Source organism: Falco punctatus, assembly GCF_963210335.1.
Source record: "Falco punctatus genome assembly, chromosome: 7".
Taxonomy (NCBI): domain Eukaryota; kingdom Metazoa; phylum Chordata; class Aves; order Falconiformes; family Falconidae; genus Falco; species Falco punctatus.
The window spans coordinates 65529302-65554494 of NC_137587.1; the positions used below are offsets into that span (position 1 = coordinate 65529302).

Genomic DNA, 25193 nt, shown 5'->3' on the forward strand with positions numbered 1-25193 from the left:
TACAATTGCCTTTAGAAACCATATACCCACAGACTCCTACCACTGTCAGTACACACTTAATGCTAATACAATTTGGATAAACAATCAAATTTATGTTTGCTTATGTTGTCAAACTGAAATCTGTCTTATTTAGAGGTTTCTTTAGAATGTCTGCAGAGCCAAGAGGAGGCATATGTTGTAGAACAAACAGTTCAAAAAATTTAAAGGGCATTTTGAAACTCCTTAACCACCATTCTGTCAGTTCCATCAACTGTACTCAGACAGCAATCTGTAAACAACAGAATTATTTTCATGCTCTCTTCTGTCCATTATATTTCATCATACTACAGAATGGGTAATTTATCTTCAACATTCCGTTGACTTTAACAATGGGTTATTGAAACAAAAACCCTAATTCTGGTATGTAAACATTTGCCTTACAGTAATGAGCAGATCATCATTAATTTTATTCAAGGATATCCAAACTATAGTAACCATTTCAATAGAAGCTACTGAAAGTAACGTATATACCAAAACAGAGATATCTGATAAATGTCTTTTTACTTCCTTTTAGGCCTCTGTAGCACATTAAATAAGATACTAGTGCAAACTGTATTTAGTACAGAGATTTAGACTAAAAGGTTGCACTTAAAAGGTTTGTTAAAAGTATGAGATTGTGGTTCAAATGAAATTAAAAACAGGCAGTGACTTCACTATACTCAAAACTTAACTTACAGCATTAGTATAAAAGCAGGACCCAGAAAATCTAATTAGAACACGATACAAGTGAAATTTATTCACTCTTAGCTTTAAACTTCATTGAGATGAAAGCAGAGCCTTGCAGTATATTGGCTAGCATTAACACAAGAAAATGCAGCTTTCTCATCTATAGTGTCTGAACCATTAATGCCTGGTGTAGGAAAAATGAACATTACTGGGAGAAGAGAAAGAATGTTGTCAATACTATTCCCTCCTGAATTTAGAAGTAGCAGTATCTAAGAAACTCCTAGAGTACATTTGTATGCATTCAATGGCACATACTGACCAAGAGAAAGAACAGATACAGTCAAAATGTTGTTGCCACTTACTAGGAAATGGCTGTAAAGCCATAAGTTAAGAGAAACATCTCCCAGAAAATTATAGTAAAGACTGTATACCATACAGAGAGCAACTTTGGGAAAAAATGCTTTCCTGAAGAAAACAGTTTTATAAATAATGTGAGCACAGATATTTTGTGTAAATTTTACTAGCAAAACCAGAACTTCAACCTGAACACAGAGAAGATATATAACTACTCGGTGATCTTTTAAAAGCACCAAATGTTCAAAGACAGTCAATACAAAACAAGTACTGATGTGACTAGATGAATGAGCAGAGTCTAGGTATATGGCTCATTAAATCTAATTTCTTATAAATGCGGTATCTACAAGAGCATTAGGTGCATAGTGTAGGCTTGACAAACATCTTACAATTCTTTTCCCTCGTGTCAAATAAAATGGGTACGTCTGTCTAGGGCAATGACACAGTTCTATTTCTAAGAGACAGTGAGATAAGTGAGATGAAAATGTCAAACAGGCAGTATAAGTTTTATGCTTCCCATTGTTTTACACAAATATTGGCCTACGGGAAATTTGTGATGTCTTAAGAAAAGTAACCAGTTGCACACTAACAACAGTTCAGTTGAGTTCAGACAAGTGCACTGAACTCTTACACAGTTAAGAAAATCCTGCCAAGACCATATTGAAATTTATACATTATACATGACCCTTACCTAACGTTTCCACATCAAATGATTTACCTTGATACATGGCAGCAGAAATAGGGCAGCTGATCCCCAAGGCATCCTCAGCCACGAAAGACTGACAGAAATCATGCAGCATTTTCATCCCTAGGCCACCTCTTCTGTACCTTCTCCGGACAAAAATAGTATCCAAAACCGGCAGCAAGTAACAATGATGGGTTGTACCATCACATAGGCTCCCTGAAAGCAGGCAGTAAAAACCACATGAATTTGAAATCAAAATCGGTATTGCTACACTAACTGCTGTGTGATTCTAGCCACAAATATTGCTCTGATACTTTTCCACAGGCTACGAGGACCCTAACTGAAGTATATTTGCATAGACAGTAGAACACTTTCCAAGAGGAAGATTGGTGCCATCAAACTGAGAGGCCTGCTTAACACGTGGTTGACAGGTCTCACCCTAGTATTTTCCAGACTGATTCTTCATAATCAGACTATCTAGGTACACAGCTAATGTACAGAAGAAAGTTCACCAAAAAGATGTAACTGGGCTGCAGCCCAAGAGGTATAAATATTCTGAATGTAAACTCAGTATATTCCTTAAGCTTTTTGCTATTCTGGTAAATCATCCCAAAACCTCTTTTTATGAAATACACTGAACGACACAATGCAGCATGATCTAAATGCTCAGAAGGTCCATCCTGCCTGATGCAGCTGGACAGTGGAGAAGGCCTCCAGAAAAAACTCCTAATACTGTTTAAGCTATAGTGACTGCAGGGAGGGAAGAGAGGCTCTTTTTGGCCTCTGCATACATTGCTGTTGTGTCTTCCCAAATGGTATAATAATACTCCTAAAGTATGAAATTTGACTAGCCCCATCATGTACATCTCTTTCTGACTTTTAGGGGTCAGAATGTTATACAACCCCTTTACTGCATATTCAGTCTTTGATCCAGTCCTAGTTGACTAAATTCCGTGCAAAAGAATATTTCTCTCTTTCAGTTAACTGTCAGCACATACCCAGGAGTCGTCTTCAAGCCTTTGTTGGTAAAAGAACCACACAATAAGCATTGAGGTTGCTCCACCTGAAACTGGAAACAGACCCCTAACTGCTCATGCTCACAGTGACTCCAGGCCAGAAGGGAAGTCCATCACTCGCCTCCTTCAGAAAACAGAGCAGAGGCCAGGCAGCCCCAACAACCCAGGACATAACAGGAAGGCAAATGACTTTCCAAAGAGGAAGAATCATGTCTGAGAAAGCAGCAAGTAGAATCCAAGTGACAGCTAAACTCACAGCAGCAGCTTAGGTTCAACCTTACACTGCAGCACACAAAAGTCACATCTCTGTAGGAAGATGAGTACAGACACTAATCAAGGCATTTGGGTACAAAGCCATAAACAACTGAGTGGTGCACTGTAAAAAAGTACTGTAAGTGCTCCTTTGTAAGTCACTTGATTTCTACCAAGTAGTAATTTATCACACATGCATGTGCTTCTAGTCCATCACCTGAATTACTATTTTCAGTGTTAAACTAGGGTTTTCACTCAAGGACAGTCCTTGCTAATAAACATATTAAGTCAGTCACTTGAAATCATGGGGACATGACATAATGCTCTACATGAGGACAAAATACAGAGTCCAGTATAAGCCTCCAAACTATTAAAACTCAGTTCTCAGCGAAAACTGTCAAAACCAATTAGAACCAAGGGATTTATTTTGCAATCATGTATAGTAAACTCAAACTGGAGTCAAGAGAAAGTAGATTAAAGACAGACATTCAGGGTCCACAATTTTAATGTTCTCCCTAAAGAACTTTGGGTCCTATTGCAGAGATACATTAGCAATTCACTGTTCAACCTCCATTGATTGCAGAATACCATAAAAACAGAACCTCAAACTACTTGACAGCCTAAGCCATTCAACCCTAAAATGAATGACCAACATCAGTTCACCAATTACCTACATACAGGATAAGGTCACCACAGAAACATCTCACTGATTTATTTTCACTTGAAAAAAATATATTTACAAAGATTTTACACTGCTTCTATCTGGGTCCATGGCAGTTTAAACAGAAACGGATATCATGCCTTTGTAACAAAAAAAATTAAATTTTCTTAATTTGTTGCTTAAATCTCACCAAGACCACCTCAGTTTTCTTTCTTACCACTTACAAGTGTACCACTCAATCTAGTTTTCAGTGTCTTGAGACATGAAACTTCCATCACTTCATTAAGACCTATCCCACAGTTTCACAGATCTCCTATTGAATGGCTGTTCCTAAATGCCAGTATAAACTTTTTACTTAATAGATCCCTTTTTTTCTTTATCACATCCCCATAGCTATCTTAAACTAAGGTCTACCTCTCTTCCTTGAGTTGGTGTTTAGCACCTTTTGCTGATAGTCACCAGGCCTGACTTTGAGTACTTCTTTTCTAGGATGCCGATTCAGCAAAGGATGCATGACTATATTTAATTCTAGACCCTGATTTGTCAAGGCTGTAGCTCTTCATTTAGCAAGAATCCACCATCATACATACTCAGCCATACAACAAGAGTACGTAGCTACATAACCAATCCATTCACATCCAGGCTTGGTCCACCCCTCTTAATCAAAGTGCATGCTTAACTTCAAACACATGTTCAAGCACATTGTTGGAAAAGGATGGTTTGTGGTGGCGTTTATAACCTTTCAATATTTGTAACACATGATGAGTAGTTACTCTTTTTTCATGAGCCAAAAAATTGAGTATATCCCCAGTCCCATTGTTAGCTGCCAGCCCAACAGAGATGTTGGATTCCAGCAGTATTGCACCATACATTCTAAGAAAGGGACAAACTCTTCCTCATGAAGTCAACAGCTTTAAGAATTCCGGCATGTTCTAAGTGTCCTTATAAGTTTATTATTATCTCATATAGTCTGTCTCCTAGAAATCCTGATGAGACTGCGGTGCAGCAATCCCAGGAGCTGAGTGATTTATGTCTGCGCTCCTAATTTTGTGTTGAGGACAAAAACTTGCAATGTCTAAAGGCACTGTAAATAAAGAAACCATGAAGCCATTCTTCACCTTGTCTCTGGGAAACATATTAGAAGAGTCATAACCCACAGCCATTTGAAATAAAATAAACAAACCATCCAACCTTTGGAACAAAGGCCACTTTGTCTCTAGTTCCCATCCAATGGCACAGAGGTTACCGTAAGCTAATGGTGGCCTAGAGGTGACCACTAGGTTCTCAAACATTTGGTTCAGAGGTTTGTTTCATTGTTGAATCACACAAATAGACTAAGTTTTGGGGTGAGGGAGGAGACAGGGAAAATAAGGGCATTGGCGATGGAGATGGAAGTATTCATACAGTCTGCCCTTTGAAAGCCTTTGATCTGTTTGGTTAGGTCACGGGTGCCAAACGACCAACTTATGAGCCAGCAAAATGGTAAACAGATATTACAAGGGCAGGAAAGCAGACAGCCATTAGCATTCCCAAAGAGCCACAAACTAGAAAAAACCCAATCCAGTCCCCACATCCAACAGACCCAAACAAAACAAGGTTGTGCATACTGACTATTTCCCTGCTGAACAAGTTGGCTTGGCACACACATGTTTGGACAGGCCTTAAGCAAGCTGAGTGCTTGTGTAAAGGGTGGGGAATATTTCTGCTGAATAGAACTCAAGGTCAACCCATTGTGTGAGTTTGTATGTGGGAAGGGGAACAAAGGTTCTGGCTTCAATAAAATTAAATTAATTCATGTCTTGACTGGTATGTAGTCATTTAATTTTTATTACAGCCAGGACCTTCAGTCTGTCTCAGAAATGCACATTAAAAATATTATTGCTAGAAAACAGAGGGAGACAAAAGCAATTATCCAACAAGATTTCAGCTAATTGTCAGGTTAACTTTAATTTTGATTTCATTTCCCCCCCCCCCCCCAAAAAGAAATGTATGTAATCAGTGAAAAAAAAATATTCTATTTTCTTTTTAGGGATCTATTTCTAGAGAATACCACCTGGGCCACCAAAGTATTAAAAGAAATTTGTGAAGACATGTATGAAGAAAGTTGTTAGCTTTGGTAGCCACTTCCAAAGACCATCTCTAAGGCTTTGGGGTAGGAAAAAACAGAGACTGTGCCAGGGTTGCTTTGCTGCCTACTTTGTATCATCTTAGAGTTTCTGCAGTCAGGTGTTCCCAAACTGTGATTTGTGGAGCATCTCTGAGGAATGAATGGTAAGCCAACAATGCATTTACTCTTGATTCAACTGCATGTTTTACAGTCTTCTCAGAGGACCAAATTTTTTAAGGCTGGTTTGACTCCCATCACAGAGAACACCATTTTTCTCCACAGTTTTACTACTAAGGTTTGACAAAAGGGACACAGCAAGCTTGCGAGCCTGGGAAGGGACAAGCTTTGACAACCTGACTCCTTTGCTTTTTGTACCACAGGCACCTTGGTCTGCAACTGGGCAGCTCCTCTGTGTTATAGAAACAGTAATACATAATAGTAGGAAAAAAGCTGTACATAAAAAAGGGGGGTTGTTCTGTTTTGTTCTTGAAGGGACTAAGACACTCCTGGCTCATGGTATCCTCCAACTTCCTTACTGATTTATTTGTGTTATGAATCTTCTACATTCTCCTGACATTTATGTGAAGGTGGTAAAAGCCCATTTTCAGTAATTACTAGTCCTCAGTAAATAAAAAACTTTCAGGGAGTTATATGGTCTCATTACACAAAAACAAATAGTGTCAGTAACCATGGTCATTAATCCTACATCACTACACAAAACACATTCTTTCTGAGGTTTTCATACAGATTTAGGGCATGCCAAGAAAAAAATCTGAAAGAAATAATTAAAAGAATATAAAACAGATCTCAAAACCAAAGAATCTATATGAAGGCTTTCTGCAAAATATTTCATTTTCATGTTGCTGTCTGCAAAGAAATGTACTGGGACAGGGAAATATCATTTCCCATTGTACCTTTAAGTAGTTACATTTGGTGAGGTCTAACTCCTCAGCTGTCTAATATGGAAGCTGCTGACATCGATAAAATTGGAGACATTTATCTTGGCACGTGACAAAGTGTCTTATCAGCCTCATTAGTGGCTTAGTACGTCTCATCAATCTTTAGTACACCCAGTGGTAAATGCTGCATGCCTGTCATTGGACAGGAATAGGCACATACCAGAGAAGCTAGGTTGATGATCTGTGTAGTCATGAATAAATTTTGTTTTAATAAAGGTGTTTAATGCTCGTGAAAAGCGATAGCCTTGAAGAATGAGTCTTCTGTTTATCTACACAACAGGTGCAGGACGGCCAGTGTCAGTAGTTGCCAAATTGTCTCAAAACCTTGACTTGCAGTTACTGCGTCTCTGAGCAAGGCGGGTGCTCAAGACCATCTGTCCCTCTTCAGCTAGACTATCAAAAGAGATCCAGTTAAGGATGTTTATAAGATGGATGGATGTGTGGAACTGGACCAAAATTACCAAGTTCACTTTGCACAGGCCACCTAGGAACTGGCACATGGAAATGACTTTACAATATTGCCAAGACAGTTAATTGGAGTCACTGAAGTACATTGAAAATTTAGTTTGCATAGCAGCATACTAAATCTGTAGCAAAGATAGAACAGACTACCTCCTCCTTGGTCACCAATTCTATGATTCACGCAGATGACTTAGGTTTGAAAGAGCCATGCTCTACAGCTCTGTTCTGGCTTTTTTGACTCCACTGATGCATGTTTTTTGTCATACTGTAGGTAATGGAAAATTCACAGATGAGAAATACAGTTGAATATAACATCAGCATGAGAGTCTCAATTACCTAATGAAGGAAATATAACTATAAAGAATGGCCAGGTAATTGCAGAGTATGGAAATAAAGGGAACCAGAATCACATGGTGGGCACACAGGAAAATAATTTCTTTGTCAGACCAGAAGCTGTAAAGAGGTCCAGCACAACATGAAGTCCTGCACTTAAAGCTGCCCCTACTAAATGTTCTGATCAGGACAGTAAAAGGAAAAAGATCTTACATTATAATAAAAAAAAAGATAATATCTAAAACAACCATGTGAAATACAACTTCTAAGACAGTATATTTATCTTAGCCTGTTTTGGACCTAATAAATCCATGGCTCTTCTAGAAAGTAGAGAGAATAGGATCAGCCAGAGCATGGCTGGTATGAAATTGAAATCACAGAACTTCAGAAAGCGGAATTATTTTCTAAATGCATACAGCAAAAAGCAAAAAGGGGCAAAACCAATTGGTTTCAAGCTTCCCGAAAAGGCTTTGGCAAAAGACTGCAGTAATTTGTGACACAGGCCAAAAACTAACAAATATAGCTGCCCAGAGAAAAAAAAAACAAAACACTGGCAACAAAAGACAGATGCTGACAAAGCTGGACTTGAAGAATTTGTATTTTATGTGGACCTGGTTTAAAACCAAACTGTGACTCTCAGCTTACTCAGAAATGGTTTCAACTTGGCTAATACTCCACCCATAACAGACTACTGTGCAAATTTATTTTACTGGAGCATGAATCATTACAGCCTATACAAGTGTTTCTTTCCAAAAGCTTTGCTCAGAAATATTTATGGACTTAAAGGAAAATGTACTAAGGCAATTGAAGTGTTTGCCAATTACAAACCAGTTAATCAGCATATTCACAGATACATACGAGATTCCTTTATCATAGCCTGTGACTTGAGTCATCACTGATACTACAGTAGTGCTGTACCTGCACAGTGGTGTACAAGCTACACCTCAGTCTAAGTATTTTGCACATCCCAAGGCAGAGTAAGAGTAGAGCATCTCTTATTGTTGCTGGCCTTTGAGACTCCATCAGACAAGGCACCTTCAGACTGTCCTCTGGAATCCAAAGCAATCCATATTTGTACAGGTGTCCAGCTGTTTCTTGCTCTCCTCTTTTGGACAGATAGCTACTGATTGCTGGTTGAACAACACATTTATCTCCAAAGATACCAACTTCTTTAGGTTTAAGCTGATGGTATCAAGATGACACCCATGAATCTTAAACACAGACGGGTAACCAGCTCCTACATGGGGGTACATACTCAGCTGCATACCTGGAGTTATTCTAATGAAACCTTTTCCACTCTAGACTTAGAGTTAATAGCAATGTACCTGCATTAAAACAAACGCTATTTGATAAAAGACTTTCACTAAAGCTTATACCGGTGCAAGTATCCCTAAAAATCAAATGCATTTTGTTTTTTTTCTATGCTAGTTCATCAATTAATGATTAAATCAATTAAACATCCTTTAAACTGGGAGTACCACAACTGAACAAAGCATTCCAGGATGGAATTAGTGCATACACCACCTTCCTTTACACACCCCAGCTACTGCCCCTTATGCATCCAAGGACATTGCTACTTTTTGACACCATCCATTCCTGATACACTGGTTTTCCACTGTGAACTGTACTCCTTTCTTCAGATATCATTCTTTCCAGGATGCAGCCCTCCTTTCTGTGGGTAGGCCCTACATTCTTTGTTCCTAGATGTACAACCTTCTACTTGGCTGCATTAAAGCATATTTCATTCAGAATAAGCTAGTACAGTACCTCAGATCACTCAGTGTAACTGAGAATAGAGTTTGGAACCATAGTGTTTAAATGAAAGTAATATGGATGGATTCCAAATTCTGGGAAGGTTTGTTCCCCAGATTCATTCTGAGAGAGATTTGATATAAAAATGTAAATGAGAGCCAGGGTTATTTATACTGAAAGATAAACAAAAGGATTACATTTCTAGCTATTAGGAACCAATGGAAACGTGTCTCTAAAATGACCTTACCTTTCATCTTGACCGAGTAAAATGCAACAGCCTCGCCATTTCTCCAGAGTATCTTGGCACACTCAGTGGCAGAGTGAGGTAGAAAGAATGCATCATTAGCCGAACTCCCTTCCAGCATTCCAAAAATAATGTAGTTCAGAACAAAGAGGACAATCCTTTCTCCAAATGTCTGGACCTTAGAGAACAAACAAAAACAGACCAAGGAAAAATGAAGCAGAGAATAGTATGTTGTGTTTCATAAAAGGCTTTAAAATTAAAAGGGGCTGGGAACGAGGAGGTCAGTAAACATGTGCACTTAATGTGGTGAAAATACCTCATGAACTGGTTCAGATGGAATAGCAAAAACAGTTTCTCCCAGTGTTCCACCCTATATCCAGAGGGCATAGAATAATTTAGTAACAATTTATAAAGCTTGACATATATCTTCTTGTCACAGAGAGGAATTCTAAAGCAGCAGGAAAAGAAGTATCTCGACTGTAGTCACAGTGAACTAGTCACAGATTCTGAAACAGGATCAAGGCAATCTAATCCTACCCAAATGTGAAACAAACACAGGATTCACTGTGCTACCCTGGTCACCTCTCCCTTACTACGTGTCTTGCCACAGCATCAAAGAACTTTAGTGGGCCAGGACCTTACTGAGGTAGACACTACACAAAACAGAATAAATACAGGCTGTCCCAAACAGCTTAGAATCTAGGTGTAACATGAACAATTAGTTTTTATGCCATGCTTCTTACTAGACAACCAACAAGACAGGGAGATGAAGAAATATAAAGGAACAAGACTGTATTGATAATCAAGGTTAAAAGTAGTGCCAACGTGCTTTATATGAATGCTGAAAAAGAAAATGTGTTTCTACAAATAATGATAAACTACATCTTGGCAATGAGCTAGAAGGGGCAAGTTGTCTATTTTCAGATATCTTTTCATTCTCTGTTGATTCAGCAGATGCTTGAACGCCTGAAGGCCTGTGTTTCTGCTCCTAAGTTCTATCTTGCAAGGATTTGTATCTCAAAATCCCTCCAGTCCAGTTACCCACAAAAAAGCCTACTTAATTCTGTGAATAATTAAACTTTATGTATGGCAGATACTAGGGAAAGATGATAAAGGAACAGAGTCGTTAAGGACCAAAGCTGGACACAGAGGGTTGGATAGGAAACAGAACTGACTTAATACTGTCAGGGCAACAAAAAGCTCACATGCAATAGGCATCAGACTTCTTAGCTGAAAACAGACTATAGGCTACCCAAATCTCTCAAATTATGAAAAAGTAGTTGTAACCCACTAAGATAATTTATTTGGAAAAAGGATTACAGATATAGAAACTGTTCAATAACAACCATTTCATAAAATTAACACAGTATAAACATTATCCAAGGCAAAAAAAGAAATTGTAAAAGAAATCATAACTAGCTAGTAAGACATTGTTCCAGGGGTAGTAACATCTCCCATCAGTCAGTCAAGCAACACTGACATGAAGAGTTATTACTAATGTAGTTCATTCAGTTTTTCTGATTATTCCTTTATTAAGCAGTAAGGGTAAACTAAAACCAAAGCAAAATAAATCCCACAGATTAATCAAACTGCATGCAGAAAATTGTTTGGAGAGGGTTAATGCGCATGTCACTGTGCAACGGGAGACCTGAAGTACTTGGTGAACCACATAGCCCAAATCCCACAGGTTATAAAGCATTTGCTGTAGGAGACCACAGACAACTACATACAATTGTTCTAGCTGGAAAGTTCCAGGATAAAGGCAACTATTTAAAATAGCATCCTTACCAAAATCAGCCCATCTCTAGAAGGATCAGCTGTCTTGACTACTTCTTCAACAGGCCACCAACACTGGTTCAAATAAACTGCCAAAACTACAAAAAAGAAAAAGACAAAGGAACATGTTACCAGCAAATAAATACAAAGTTGGTTCTGAACCTCTCCACAAGCAGCCTCAGATCTACTTCTCCCCACAGCTGACTCCAGTTTGATGTGCTGCAAGACAGCAGAACAACAATTGTATTTCGATTTCATCTCCATGTCCCTTGACATCCAATTTTCAGTACTGCACAAGGCATAAAGTAAAGGTAACTTTTCTCATGAATTGATGTGACTTTGCTGTGACAACCTGTGTGCCATATGAATAAACCATTTCCTGCGTAACACCTGTTCAGTAGCACAGTAACTTGAGTGGCATTTAGGACAGAGAGAGTACCTAGTCAAAGGTTACATTTTTGAAGTTTTTTTCAGACTTTCCCCTGTCCACATGCATACATGCCCGTATTTGTACCCACACAAGTCAAACGCAAAAGTTTTCATATGTGCTTTATCAAATAGCTTTTCAGCTGCCTATGTGATTGGATTTCTATATACCTGTACCTTTACAGTACAGACTCCTAAATCTCTGCATAGATAAATATTCACAGAAGTTCAAATCATATAGAGAGGTTTCTATCACCACAAGACAGACATATACATGTAAGAAAGATACACTTTGCCCTGAAGCAAAAGTGTATGACCAACCTACACGTAAGTCAAGTCCTTGTGTGGATGTTATACAAAACTTGCACCCCACTTCTTCCCATCCTTCCTGAACTTTTCACACATGCAGAAATAAGTATTTAAACCCTACTTCTATGTGTTCATCTACAGAATTCATTGCCTGCCGTTAGATTTACAAGAGAAAGACTGAAGTAGCAACAGTGACACTGAAATTGCTCCCAAGCCCTGTTCAGAAAGAAAAGGTTTAACACAGGGTCATTTCAAAGCATATAGACGAGATTTGAAGAGTTCACATCACATTTTAGAATAATCACAGAAATATGATAATTTATGACCACGAACACATCAAGCAGCAAACATTTCAGCAAAAAGAACTTTATTATTAGCTATACAGTAGTGAAATCCAACTAAAGAAAGTACATGGCCACAATTCCAGGACTGCTCAAGAACACCACTATCTTTACTATCTTCCAAGAGGGCAGCTAGCATCCCTATTTTTAGACAAAAAGATAAATTATTATATAGGAATTATGTTGCAAGGAACAGCATGGAGTTCACATCTCTTGAGTCCTAAAAGAGCGTGCTGTCTACTGGTTTTCTAAGCTACCCAACTAGGGACAAACAAAAGAAAATTTTAAAACCATCTATGAGTGAGAGACAAATTCAAACACAAGGAAGTGAAATCACTTTAACAGGATTTATCTGTTTTAGCCTCAGGTTATACAAATCACACTGATGCACACAGGTTAGCTTCCCTTTTTGCTTCAGCCTCCACCAGTTCCCACTGGCTTTAAGGCTGGACATTCTGCTTAGCTAACTTATATTTAAAATAAATTATTAAAGCATATGCCAAAAAGCATTACAATTTGTATACTGGGTTAACAATGAAGAAAGTATTACACGCAAGGGCAGATGCCTGTTTATAGCACCAGATTCAATTCATTAAATATTATGCACTTACTTGCATGGGAGTTTCATACTCCTTCTATGATGGATTCAGTCTGTTCCCTCAGTCCCTTCACTCTGCTTTCAAATGCAAGCAGCCACTGCTCCATTACATATCCATGAAACATGCAGCTACAAGGGGAGCTGAGTCAGACAAAGGGGACATAATGCGCCAAATGCTGACTTTAATGGGAGCTGCACAGAGGTTTGGCACATAGTTCAGACACATACAAGACACACAGTAAAGGTCAGAAAAGTTTATAAAAGCTTTGAGGAAAATAGAAAGATAAATAACTGTGTTATAAGGAGCTACTTTTATGAACATTTACTCTGCTATTCAATAATTTAAATGTGTGAAAGGGAACACTAGTTGACATAGCAACTGTCACATCACATTACTTGAGCAACCTTATCTATATGGATGCCTTCCTTGAAGGAAAAACATTTCTCCAGATTTCACACAAAGATATGTACTTTGCTTTTTGTTATCATTTTTCAAGTCAACATCTGGTCTGCTGTTAAATCCATCCATGCTTCCCCATATTCTCATTTTCATTTTATAATCAACTTTGAGGAACACTATTTCAAATGCAAACATGTTTTGTGAGACCACATGTTCCTTCACTCTCCTTTCCCAGTCTTGCTGTTCTTTCCAAGACATTTGGTTATGTTCACTTGATCATAAGAGATCAAGCTATTGTGAACAGTAAGATAACACGCATCAGCTGAACCCTGTGAATCGTGATGCATACGATTACAATGATCTTGCAATTGCAAGACTTGATGTGCTTGATCTTGCAATTGCAAGGCTAGGTGAAATGGATTAAGCCCAATCATTTCAGTTCACTATTAATGGAGTATATACATGCTCACTTAGGTGGCTTGCCCTGTAAGCACTAGCTTGCTAAACCTCAGTACTTTGATCACTTGCAGTCAAACAAACATATTCAGAGTGCTGCAAGAAGCTGAGAGCCTGTGAAGCACACAATTACACACCACTACGGGTATCTGGAATACAGTACTGAAAAACACTGAGTTGAATTAGGCACTAAGCAAAATGCAATTGTGATTATAAAATGTATGAAATGGCTCCTTTTGCTAGGCAAACATGGATCCCTTCCCAATCCATGTCTGGATTATATTTTTACTTTCTAGGCTATGCTGGCCAAATGTTCCCACACTGGTGTGCAAGTATTTAAATGAAATGTGCACATCCCAGGACTCTACACACAAAGTAAAGCAGAAAAATTAAAGCAACATCCAGCTTGGTACTTCTTTTTCCCCAGCCTTCATCTGAATTGCTGAAATGCATTCCTCGGTCACAAACTAAATTAAAGGCAATGCTCTATCTGAGATGTAATTTGAGTTTGTTTAATAAAAATAGAGTGTACCAGTTCTTTATCTTAAGTCATCTTGACTTTAATTTTGGCAGTATTTCAGATTAATGACACCCTTACAGAGGCTGTTTTTGCCAAACTTCCACCTTGGAAGGAGAATGGTAAATTACCCCAAAAAGTAGTTGCATGCAACCAAGCCTAAGTCAGCTCTGATACTGCAGCAAGCTCAGAGATCCTATATTAAACAGCATCCTGCAACACTGACATACCCTGAATAGCTGTGTCCCTCAGTTCCCTGTCTTTAAGATGGAATAAGAGCATTTCTCTCCCTTTTCCTAAGAGTCTTATCAAAATAAATACATTACATCTTGGGAGGCATGCAGATGCTGCAGTAATTGCAGCCATTCAAGTATCTAAGATAGATATCTTTCCTGCAACCAATTACATTTCCTTCTATAATTTGAGTTTTACTCAGTGATTTGTTGCAAATGTCTTGTGATAAATGTTCCATGGCATCTAACAGTTATTGTAAATTATTATATACAGCATACAGAAAATGCCACAATAGGGTATGTTTATTTAGTGTTATAAAGATGTTAATCACCCATGCTATGCTCTGGAAGCCCTTACAACACAATTTACATTCTCATAAAAATATCTGTGCAGATATACTAACAGAACAGAACACTCAGCCCATCAAAAATAAATTAAAAATGCTCCCAACCAAGACCAAGTCCTGTGGAAAAGCTGCCATACCCATATTCTCTTTGAAATATGCAGGTCATTTCAGACAACAAGCTATGCATCACTTCTGGACAACCCATCTGATCAAGATGTTGTTGGAATCAACCCTCTTTAACTTAGGTTCAAGAATTAAATGCCATCAAACTTTACAGCTCTTCACAGGCAAACTTATAGCTAGACTGCTAAACCCAGTATTTTTCCTGAGTCTATATTATTTTTCAAACATAAATTATTAGACTTACAATATTTTCTTTGGGAACTGGGGGGAAATAAGTATGAAATAATATCCACTGCAAAATAAGAATTATATACATCATTTTATCTATGCAATACTTAACCATTATAGAGGTAAACACATATGAAGCTAAAGAGGAAATCCCATCACATATGAACTTAAGACACAGAAGGTATACAGCTTTCTCATGGAGATTACAGTACTACCTAGGTGAGTGGCTACCCCCAGCAACTGTCAAGGCATTGTAAAAGTTCATTTTAGGGGGGTGAGGGATGGTGGGGAGCTACCAGAAACAAAGCTGAAGGAACTGATGGTGTCAGGGATAGAGCTAGAGAGGAGAACTAAATCAAAAAAGGCCACCAAGGTTTTGGCAGTCACCAGTCAGCAGAACCACTGGAGCAGAGGAAGGTTGTGGTTCGCAGGAGCAATACGATATGGTCTTAGAGCATCATGTGAGCTGTGGCAGAACAAAGCAATGAGGATTCTAACACTTGTTGCTGCTTCACTATCCACACTAGGACCTGAGAAATATACAACTAAACATGCCCTACACCCTCACTAGCTGCACCTTCTACTCTGTTTCCAATTGCTTCTCAGTAAAGCACATCTGCCCCAGCATATCCTGGGACACCCTTGGCTGCATTCCCCCACTGGACTTTGGAAATGTCCAAATGCATTGCAAGAGGAAAAAATCAGTGGGCCATGTCTGCATTAGCAAGACTGAATTCACAGAGCAAAATAATTCGGTGCAGAGAACCTGATGTTCACAAATTCTACCCTAATGCTGGAAACTAAAAGCCCATCAGTGTGCTTCTGGAATGCATCCTCTAATTTCATTTCAGCCAAAAGTAACCCAGTTCATGCACTCTGAGACAGCCCCTTGATATGAAATAAAGCACAGTACAAGGGACAACTGGGAAATCTGCTTCTAAGAGCACTCCTGGTGTGAAGTAAAACTAAAATGCAGACACATTGGAGAAAGCACACGAGAAAGAGAAGAGATCAGCTATAGCAAGACTGTTTGCCTGTCCCATATGAATGAAACTCAAGTTCACAAGAAAAGTGTAAAGCTCAAGGGAAGAAAAAAAAAAAAAAGAAGTCATGCAACCTGCTTAGTGTTTCAACTTTCTGCCCATGTCCTTGAGTAACAATGACTGAGTTAATAAATACTGCTTTTCTGTGAAGGAATTAGTTTTGAAACAATTTGATCTGTTTACTAGTCAGAACAAAAGGTCATATAGGCAAGCAAATCCACATGGACTTTGCCACATTAACAGTCTCCTGCCTTAAGAGTCAATTCCAAATCTGTGGGAAAAATATTTGGACAAAATACTTCAAATGTATATGCCCATATATATAGGTATGTATACACACCAGCAGACTTTAGATAAGTAATGAAAATTTATTAAAACTCTAGATCTAAAGAAAAAAATCACATCAGTCAAATTTGATGTGTGTAGGAAGGCTGGCCACATGTTTATAGCATATAAAATCCACAAACAAAGAACTTTTAGTAAAATCTTTTAAATCATGCTTTTTAAAGGAAATACTAAAAGCCAGTGGATGTAGGCCTTACTTAAATAACTAGATTTACTGATCTCTGTGAGACTGTTTCTGTGACTATGAGCTGGTGACTCAAGGTGAAGTTTTGCGAGGGGGTCACAGTAGTCAGTCAGTCTGTTATAATATAATTTATATTATTTATAATATAATAAGATGTTTATTCTGCTAGCTTTAAGCTTTTAATGTAGATAGCTATCATATAATTTAGGCTCCAATGTGGACTTGCTTGACTTGTTCCTGTGGGAAATCATTTTCTCCTTGTGAACATGTATCTCATTAATACTTGTTGTTCCTAATATTATTAGATCATTTAACTGAAGATTTGTGCTAAATGCACTTTCACCTGCATTTATTTAATAATTCTTAATTTTTGCATTTGCATTTTGAAGTTGTTGCAGATCCCCATTCCTCTTGCGTAGTCTAAACTAAATGCAGTTTTCCACTACATTCCTGTGAACATACAACTGCGTTCATAGACGCTTCCCTCCTTTATCACACTGTACCTATCTCTCTTCAGAAAAAATGTTAATGGAATATATAAATTAATGTCAGGAAAGTAATGCTACATCAATAGTTTTAGACAGACCAGAAAGTCTTGACTACACTTGTAACTTGGAAAGGTCTCCTACCTTCAACTATGTGAATCACAACCCGCTAACAAACATCCAATTGAAACTGTATGTAAAAGGAGCTGGAAAACCGCAGAGTTCACCTCTAACCACAGATTATTTTAATCTGTTTTTTGTTCTCAAAAGAAATTGCCTCATTACAGGGTTTGTACTGAACAATGAACATTACTTACACTAGGAGTGTAACATCGGTACCTGACACACTTTAGAACCAAACACAGAGTGCTAAACTTCTTTGCCTTGCCTTTGTTGTATTGTTAAGAATATTGGCTATTAAAGCCTTTCAGGCATAATTTATACCTTATCCTTTAAAAAAAATATTAAGTTTTTAATGACAGATGTCATTAATTTGCTGCCTCATTTGGAAGCTGAAAGTTTAAAAGGTTTTGTGTATTCTGTATTCCCTGACACAACGGGTCAATGCATAGGTTCATGTCTTTGTCATAGACAGTTCATGCTTCACAACAGTTCCAACACACCTCATTGAATTTAGGTGGGTCACAATGTGGGCTTTTAGTACTATGCAACTTGGAGTCAAGTCTCCTGTCAATGACAGTGCTATCAAGAGTTGTTACTTGTTTTACATTGCATTTTTTCACATTCCATAGTCAAAGACACTGGAAGAGTCTTTGCCTAAGAGTGTAAGTAGGAAGAAATCGGGCTGTGTCTGAAGATCCTGATTGATAGCAGTAAGATAAAACTTAGGCACAATTATTGAGCAAATCTTTAAAACGTGTTGATACTCTAAGCAATGACTCGTGAAACAGAAACAAAAGTAAGCACATGCTGACTTCTACTGCCAGTAACACAATTGTAGGGTATCCCTGTCAGGCTGACACAAGGCTGTAATAGGAAAAAAACAGCATTACTAGCAGTAAGCAAGGCAAAGCTGGTGGAGTTTAAAGAATATATTGGGAAAACTGCCAAATAAAATGGATTTAACTCAATTGCTGGGTAGGGTATCACTCCAAATTTACCCCTCACACACCAGTACTGGAAATAGGAGGCAACTAAACCTGGGACTGAAGAAGATATCAAAAAGTAAAAATAATATGAATAAGAATCAGTAAGACCTAATACAATTTCACATATATATTTCCTCTTGTTTAAGGATTTCAGAATTCTGTCCAAATTATAATGCATTAAATTTCTCATCATCCTGAATTAGCAAAATACTACCCCATTGAACAAACTCAGAAAGAATAGCTGATTTACCCAAGGTGATTTTTCAGCTACCAGCAGAGAATTATGCACAGAATTTAAAAGCCCTGATTGTCGATCCTCCCCCCTAATCAGTAACCCACCAACACAAATCCTGACAGGTAAACTGAATCCACTTCATACTCAATACAAAACCCAAAATATTTAAATACAAACAAGCAGACCATCTTAAAAGTAAACAAAGTACAACTACTCAAATTTCAAAATGTTTTGATTAATTCTAACCTGTCTTTTTATCCTTTGGATCAATTAACAGCAACAGTTTGCGAGTAGGATTATTTCGGTAGAGGGGGACAAAACACACACAGGAATCTTCAAGTTTAACCTAGAAAACAAATAAGCTGTTTTGTACTGCAGAGCACGTGAGAAGTATTTCATGTATTACATGCACTTATGATGTGTTTTACTAACATACATGGTGTAAGCTTAGCACAACACCCTCTCAGTCCTGGACTTTGAGGCACTGAAACATACCTAATATTCTAATATTATCAGTAAGTAATGTTATTTTAAAAGAAATCAAGCTACCGTAGTGAAGACATTAATGCCAACTTACTACGATTAGTACATAACCTAGCTTTGAACACTGTTACATGCAGACAAATGGTGTTACGAAAGAGGAGACACATCAAATAAAAACAAATACAACTTGCACTTCTTACAGCATTGTCCAGCTGAGTACTTGTGGTGTTTTGCAAACAATGAATTAAGCCTCAGGGTACAGGGAGTATCAAAGCATTAGGGCAGTGCCTGGGCAGTTTATCTGTGAGGCACAGGGAGGGTAGATAATTGGCACAAGGTGGTTAATGTTGAAGGCAAAGCTAAAATCAAAATTCAGCTCTCATGCTCTGTCTTAGACTAAACTTCTAAATGATGTAACACATAAACACAAAATTACTGTGCTCAAACAGTTCTATATGCATAGAGATTACGATTTCCATATGAATATCGCAAATGCTCTCATGTAAGTTTAGGTACAGGCAAAGAGCGTGCATAATTTAGCACAGTATGTACTGTACTTTCAAAAATCTGGTCCATTGTATATGTGTGGGTGTGCCTCTCTCTCTAATTGCACCCATTTGTCAGTTTGCTATGAAACTCAAATCAGTCATGTGATACATTTAATATTTCTTGGTGCATGGAACGAGTAGTATGAATATGGATTATACAAGATAACAACTTTAAGTTGAAAACAGTGTTCACTAGTTTGAGTGCCAGAATCCTGGGATCATCTATGCAAACACTGGACTGCAGGAAAAAAAGCTGAAAACTGCCTGAAATCTGTATTCATGAGCTTTCCGAAATCTCAGTATGTTCTAGGGATCCAGTCATTCTTTGCATGCTTCAAATATAACAGCACTGATGTCATCACGTCACCTGGGAGCATTACTGTAATGAAAAGGGCAGTACTATTTCCAGTACTGCTATGGTTGTTACTTTGTTTTATAAGGTAATGTGCACTCTCACAGGTGCTAACAACGAGCCAAGTATAGCTTTCTGTGTATGAATGCTGCCAATGTGCTTCCATCCCGACTTGCAATAATCCTTGCTATTTGTGTACTGAAGGCTTGACCAAGAAGAAGTTCTGTGACTGGAGCAAGTGGGATGACAGCCACTTAACACTTGCTAAATAATTATTCACGGCTGCTGATCCTGCCACTTGAAACCTCCTTTAATTCAGATGCACAGAGAAAAAAAAAAAAAAAAAAAAAAAAAAAAAGCCTGGTAACCACAGCCGTTATTCAAACACCAAAATCCTCATCCTTCAGGTTGTGGGCATACAATAGAGATTATTAGCTGAGATGTTCACTGTGGATGGGAGCTCTATCTTATTACATTTATTTTATTTTTAATTACAAAATATCAACATTCTTTGAACTACTTATTATAGAGCATAAGGAAAAAAACAATACAGCAAGAACATTACCATTACTTATGTCCTTGACTAGCTGTCTGACTGCAGATTAGATTAGCCCTGAATTAAATGAATGCAAAGGGAAATGTGTTGCTATGAGACTCAAATCAGTCATGTGATATATTTAAGGTCTGATGACAAGCCACAAAAGACAGTTCTGAATCAAAAGGCAGAAGTCCACCTTGAACTGATCTCACTATGTCTAGCTATTGCAGAAATATGCATAGGACTGCTTGGGATTTTAACTTACTCTCCCTTCTAATGGAACAGTAAATGAGCCCCTAAAAATACAACCAACCATGAAAGGCTGAGGTAAGGGCACAGAAGCCCTAAACTGGGGGGACCTCTGCATTTTCAGGTTTGTTCGTATTTAACCCTACCTGGCCCACTAGAGGGCATTAAAAGAGTATTTAAAGCTGGTTACATTCATGGCTCAAAGATTAAGCTACCCACCTGAAACAGCATTTTTCTGGAAACTACTGCATATTATTTTCCTAAATTGTAGAAAAGCCACCATATTCCAACTAATTAACTTACTGGTTTGATAGTACAGTAACAGTTAGCCCAGTACACGTTTTATGATCTAGAAAATACCCAGAATGCAAAGTTTCATTGGTTGACTGAAGTTAGAATTTTTAATAGGCCTGCTCAGTCATCTCCAATGCATTCCACCCAGGTGGCTTAGGAATGGATCCTAAAGCTTTGGCACCTACAGTATCTATACCATCTATTAATCACATCTGATCAGAATTCCTTTGGGACAACCCATATTCAAAATTGTCAGTATAAGTATTGGAAAGAATGGAAACAAAAGATAAACTATATCATAATACCTGTGTGTAAACTGTGCAGTAGAGGCAGAATATAGAGCTGCACCATGGTATAAAGGTCTATCAAATTCATTCTTGATCCAGTCCTATAAGGAAGCAGATCAAGATGCGAAGTTCAGCTAAGTACTTCAAACCCTCATCCACACTCAGAAGGTTTTAGACTTGTAGTTTAAGCTTATCTCTCATTTGTAGAATGCAAACTATTGGAAATAATGCAGAATTTGCTGATTTTAGGAGATTTCTAATCTGGCCACACCAGTTTACCCCCATTCACAGACAGACTTATGAACACAACCAACAAACTAGTTGGCAAGTATCTAACTTGCAGTATGAAAAACATCAGCCTACTACCTTTTCTCCTCCAGGCCTCAAAAAAACATCAGGAATGGACAATGATTTCTTCAGGAGTTTTTCATAGTACGTTTCAGCATCTACTTGCAGAACCTCTGGATCTCCCGCTAACGTATCTACCAAGTAAAGGCAACCTGTAGTTAAAACAAAACACAAGATAGATTTACTTTTTGAATGAACTAAGAAAACATAAGCTTTAAAACCTCTATTTCCCCAGCAGATGCTTGGTGTAGTTGGGCCCTTATTGTTCCCATTAGATCCTTTTGTATAATCCTAGTTTAAAATAGTAAGGCTGCTAAAAAGTCATCTATATGTTATTTACCTCTTGCAATGCAATTTTACAAAGTAGAACCATGACAACATCAAATCACATTTGTGTCCTTCGAATTGAACAAGGACAGTCTCAAATTTCTTTAGGTGTAAGTAAATTGCTTTAAAGCTGCAAGAGTAAAAAAGCTTCTTCAAAACAGAGCCCGAGTTTTAGTACTGTCCAGAAACATAACAGGAAAAGAATTCCAAAGCTTCCACTCTTACTTGGAAGACTGCCCTTTTATGGGTCAGTCCGCGATCTGTTGTATATCATTAGCTTTTTCTTTTTCTTTTTTAAGTAACTTCAATTGGGCACTTTCAAAACAATGAAATAATGTCAAAAATATTAAAATATTTACCTACATAAGAGTTCCCAAAATAGTAATCATCATCTTTTATGCAACCTAACTTTTAATCCATGTGACTCTATGCTGAAGGGTATTCACGCAAGTTATTTGTTAATTGCATGGAAACAAAAATTACATACATCTGATGCCTGTTACCTAAACACAAAGTCCAACTTGGTGCTCATGAGGAACCAAGCAACCTCCTTCCGATATAACAACCCAGATTCATTGGTGGTTCATCACCAGCTCAAGGTAAAGAACATCAGAAGAAACGGGTTCACAGTCTGAATAGGCTTCTGCCAGTCTTCTATCATAGGAAGGAAACAGTTTCAATTTAAGAGGCTTTCAATCAACAAGCTACACTTGGAACTCTTGTGAGGCCCCAACTGAGGACAAAATCTGCTACCACATTGCTACAGTTGGAACCTTATTCTGAATGCTCAATTTTTAATCATAGCTTGCTCTCACATGGCTGCTCCTGTGACCCAAGTTTAATGTGAGATAACTGCATTGATACTAAGTGCCAAGTAAACAGCTGAGACAATGAACAGTCCTACGAGGGCCATTTCAAGAATTGTCTGTATTAAGATTCAGAAACTATGAATCATAAAAGTACCATATTGAAAATGATACCTTACCATGTAAAAGTAGCATGGGATTTGCAGTACCAGGTCAGAATATTCACCCACGGTGCCACCATTTCTCTGGCTGTGATCAGTATCAGATTCCTCAGCAAAAGGGTAAGAAACTAGAACTGATAATTCACCACCACCCAGCACTGCTTAAAATGCTTTAAACACTCTTTTCCTGCCCTTTGCAGGCAATCAGCTCACATCCTGAGGCTTGACAGCAAAGCTATGTACTCAGAATGCTGAACAGAAGCTACTCTCTAAATGGTTTTCATAGTGTGTTTGCATGTGACAAAATGGGAGAGAAAACAGCATTGCAACACTGGCAAGTTGAGTCACACAATAAAATCCCAGCCAGTACTTAGCAGTGGCAGTTTTCTTCTGCAGCAGCCTTCCCGAGCGTGCTGTGTAACACCACCAAGCAAAGAAGCCATATAAGGGAAAGAAAGTAAAGATTATTATTAAAAACTTCAGTAGTTTACTGCAGTAAATTTACTAGTAAATTAATTCTTTGCAAAAGAGCAGCATGTAAGACTTAAGTTTAGCACAAAGAAAAACATTTGCCATGCTAATAAATACTATTCATGAGATGGCTGCTTACAAGGCTGCTTACAAGGCTGCATCCTGCCACTGTTAAGCCAAAGCAACTTAATAAGCACAATCATGTTTTCTCCTCACTGAACAAAACAACTAGTGCCTTCAAAGTTACACTAACTTTCTGGTACATAATATGCTTGTCTTCTAAGGTAACAGTGACCATTTGAAGGATGAAATAACATTACAGACTAAATAAAGAACCATTAAGAGAAAACTTCTGATCAACTTTCCATTAATACAGCTTTCCACAGAAGTAATTTTTTCTCTACAAAATGCTTTTAGACTTTCAGTTAACTTGTCTTTCCTGTGTAACACTCTGAAAATGTGAGCTAGGAGCACATATCCCAAACCTGTCTTGGCTTCTATACATAAGGGAGGCGGGGAAAAGTGTGAGAGTGAGATTCTTTTAGGGACAATACAGAGAAGAAGCCTAACTTTAGGTGTCCTGGAGTGTCCTCAAGAAGTCAGTTGTGCTAAGGCTAGCTTTTGGGAACATCCCTCCAAAACTTGCACCCACATGCACGTAAGACTAATACTGTTCTGCTGCCATAAGCAGGAGAAAAATCACTTCGAAATTTTTTTGACGTTAACTAATGTGTTTCCGAGTTTTCCCCAGTACAAAGTTACGAAATTATATTTGCCCTCCTGTATATGCCCTTTTATCTTTTTTGTGTATACAGAAACAAACAAACAAACAAACCCCTCGACAAAGTCTACCCATAACTATTGTTACTAGGCATTTGACTACAATGATAATTATTGCTGGCTAACAGGATGTTATAAAGGTTCGAAAATCAAACGCAAAATAATCTGTTAACTTCACTTTAAAAGACAAGCAGTGCTATTCTTCTGTGAGTGCTGTAGTCCGAGGCCCCTGTCAGCATCTTGTGATACCAAAACTGCAAACTTTCAAGAACAGCCTTTTAACCTCATTTGAATTACAGCATTTCATTCGAATTTCATCTTACCTAGCGGCAACAAAAGAGCACATTGTGGCAGCCAATCTGCTAGACACCCAGCGAGCACTTCTTTCAAACGGGCGATGTGCACAAAGGGTTACCGTCTGCGGGAGGGAGGGAGGGAGGGTGGGAGCAAAGGGGAGCAGGAGGGGGGAGTCATAAAAAGGGGGCCTCTTGCTGCAGCCACAGAGGAGGGGCCATAAACCCTAAGGAGAGTAAATTTAGAACGGGAGGCCTACTGCATTAGAGGGATTCCTGACATTCGCGCTGAAGTGGCTGACATCTTAAATAGCCAAAGCTGGTAAACAAGGTCAAGACATCATCTAGGTGGATTCTACAGCAGCAGTGACAATGAAGACAGGCACCAGAAGGTCTTTCACTGGGCACCAGCATTCAGGGCAAAGGAGGAGGATTTGTATGCAATTCCAGTGAAAAAAACTTACCTAGAGATAAATAAAGGAGAAATCTTACTGGCCATATTTCCATTTCAAGCATAGAGAATAGATTTTAAAGCAAAAGCTAACACTGCTTCTGCTTCTCCTCTCTTTTG

General features: G+C 38.2%; 1 protein-coding gene across 4 annotated transcripts in view; it reads right to left on the reverse strand.

Annotated features, from left to right (window-relative positions):
• Positions 1–25193, reverse strand: part of LOC308067799 (protein FAM169B-like) — a 47852-nt gene that overhangs the window by 5503 nt on the left and 17156 nt on the right. For 3 of the 4 annotated variants that reach the window (XM_080397250.1, XM_080397251.1, XM_080397249.1), the window contains exons 2-6: positions 21803–21936; positions 18932–19031; positions 11319–11404; positions 9534–9708; positions 1778–1960 (exon numbers count right to left, since the gene is read on the reverse strand). In XM_080397250.1, the coding sequence (XP_080253376.1) occupies positions 1778–1960; positions 9534–9708; positions 11319–11404; positions 18932–19031; positions 21803–21936 (678 nt within the window). Of the gene's footprint in view, positions 1–1777; positions 1961–9533; positions 9709–11318; positions 11405–18931; positions 19032–21802; positions 21937–23096; positions 24633–25193 lie in introns of those variants that run through there. The other variant, XM_080397252.1, reaches the window with a different exon arrangement.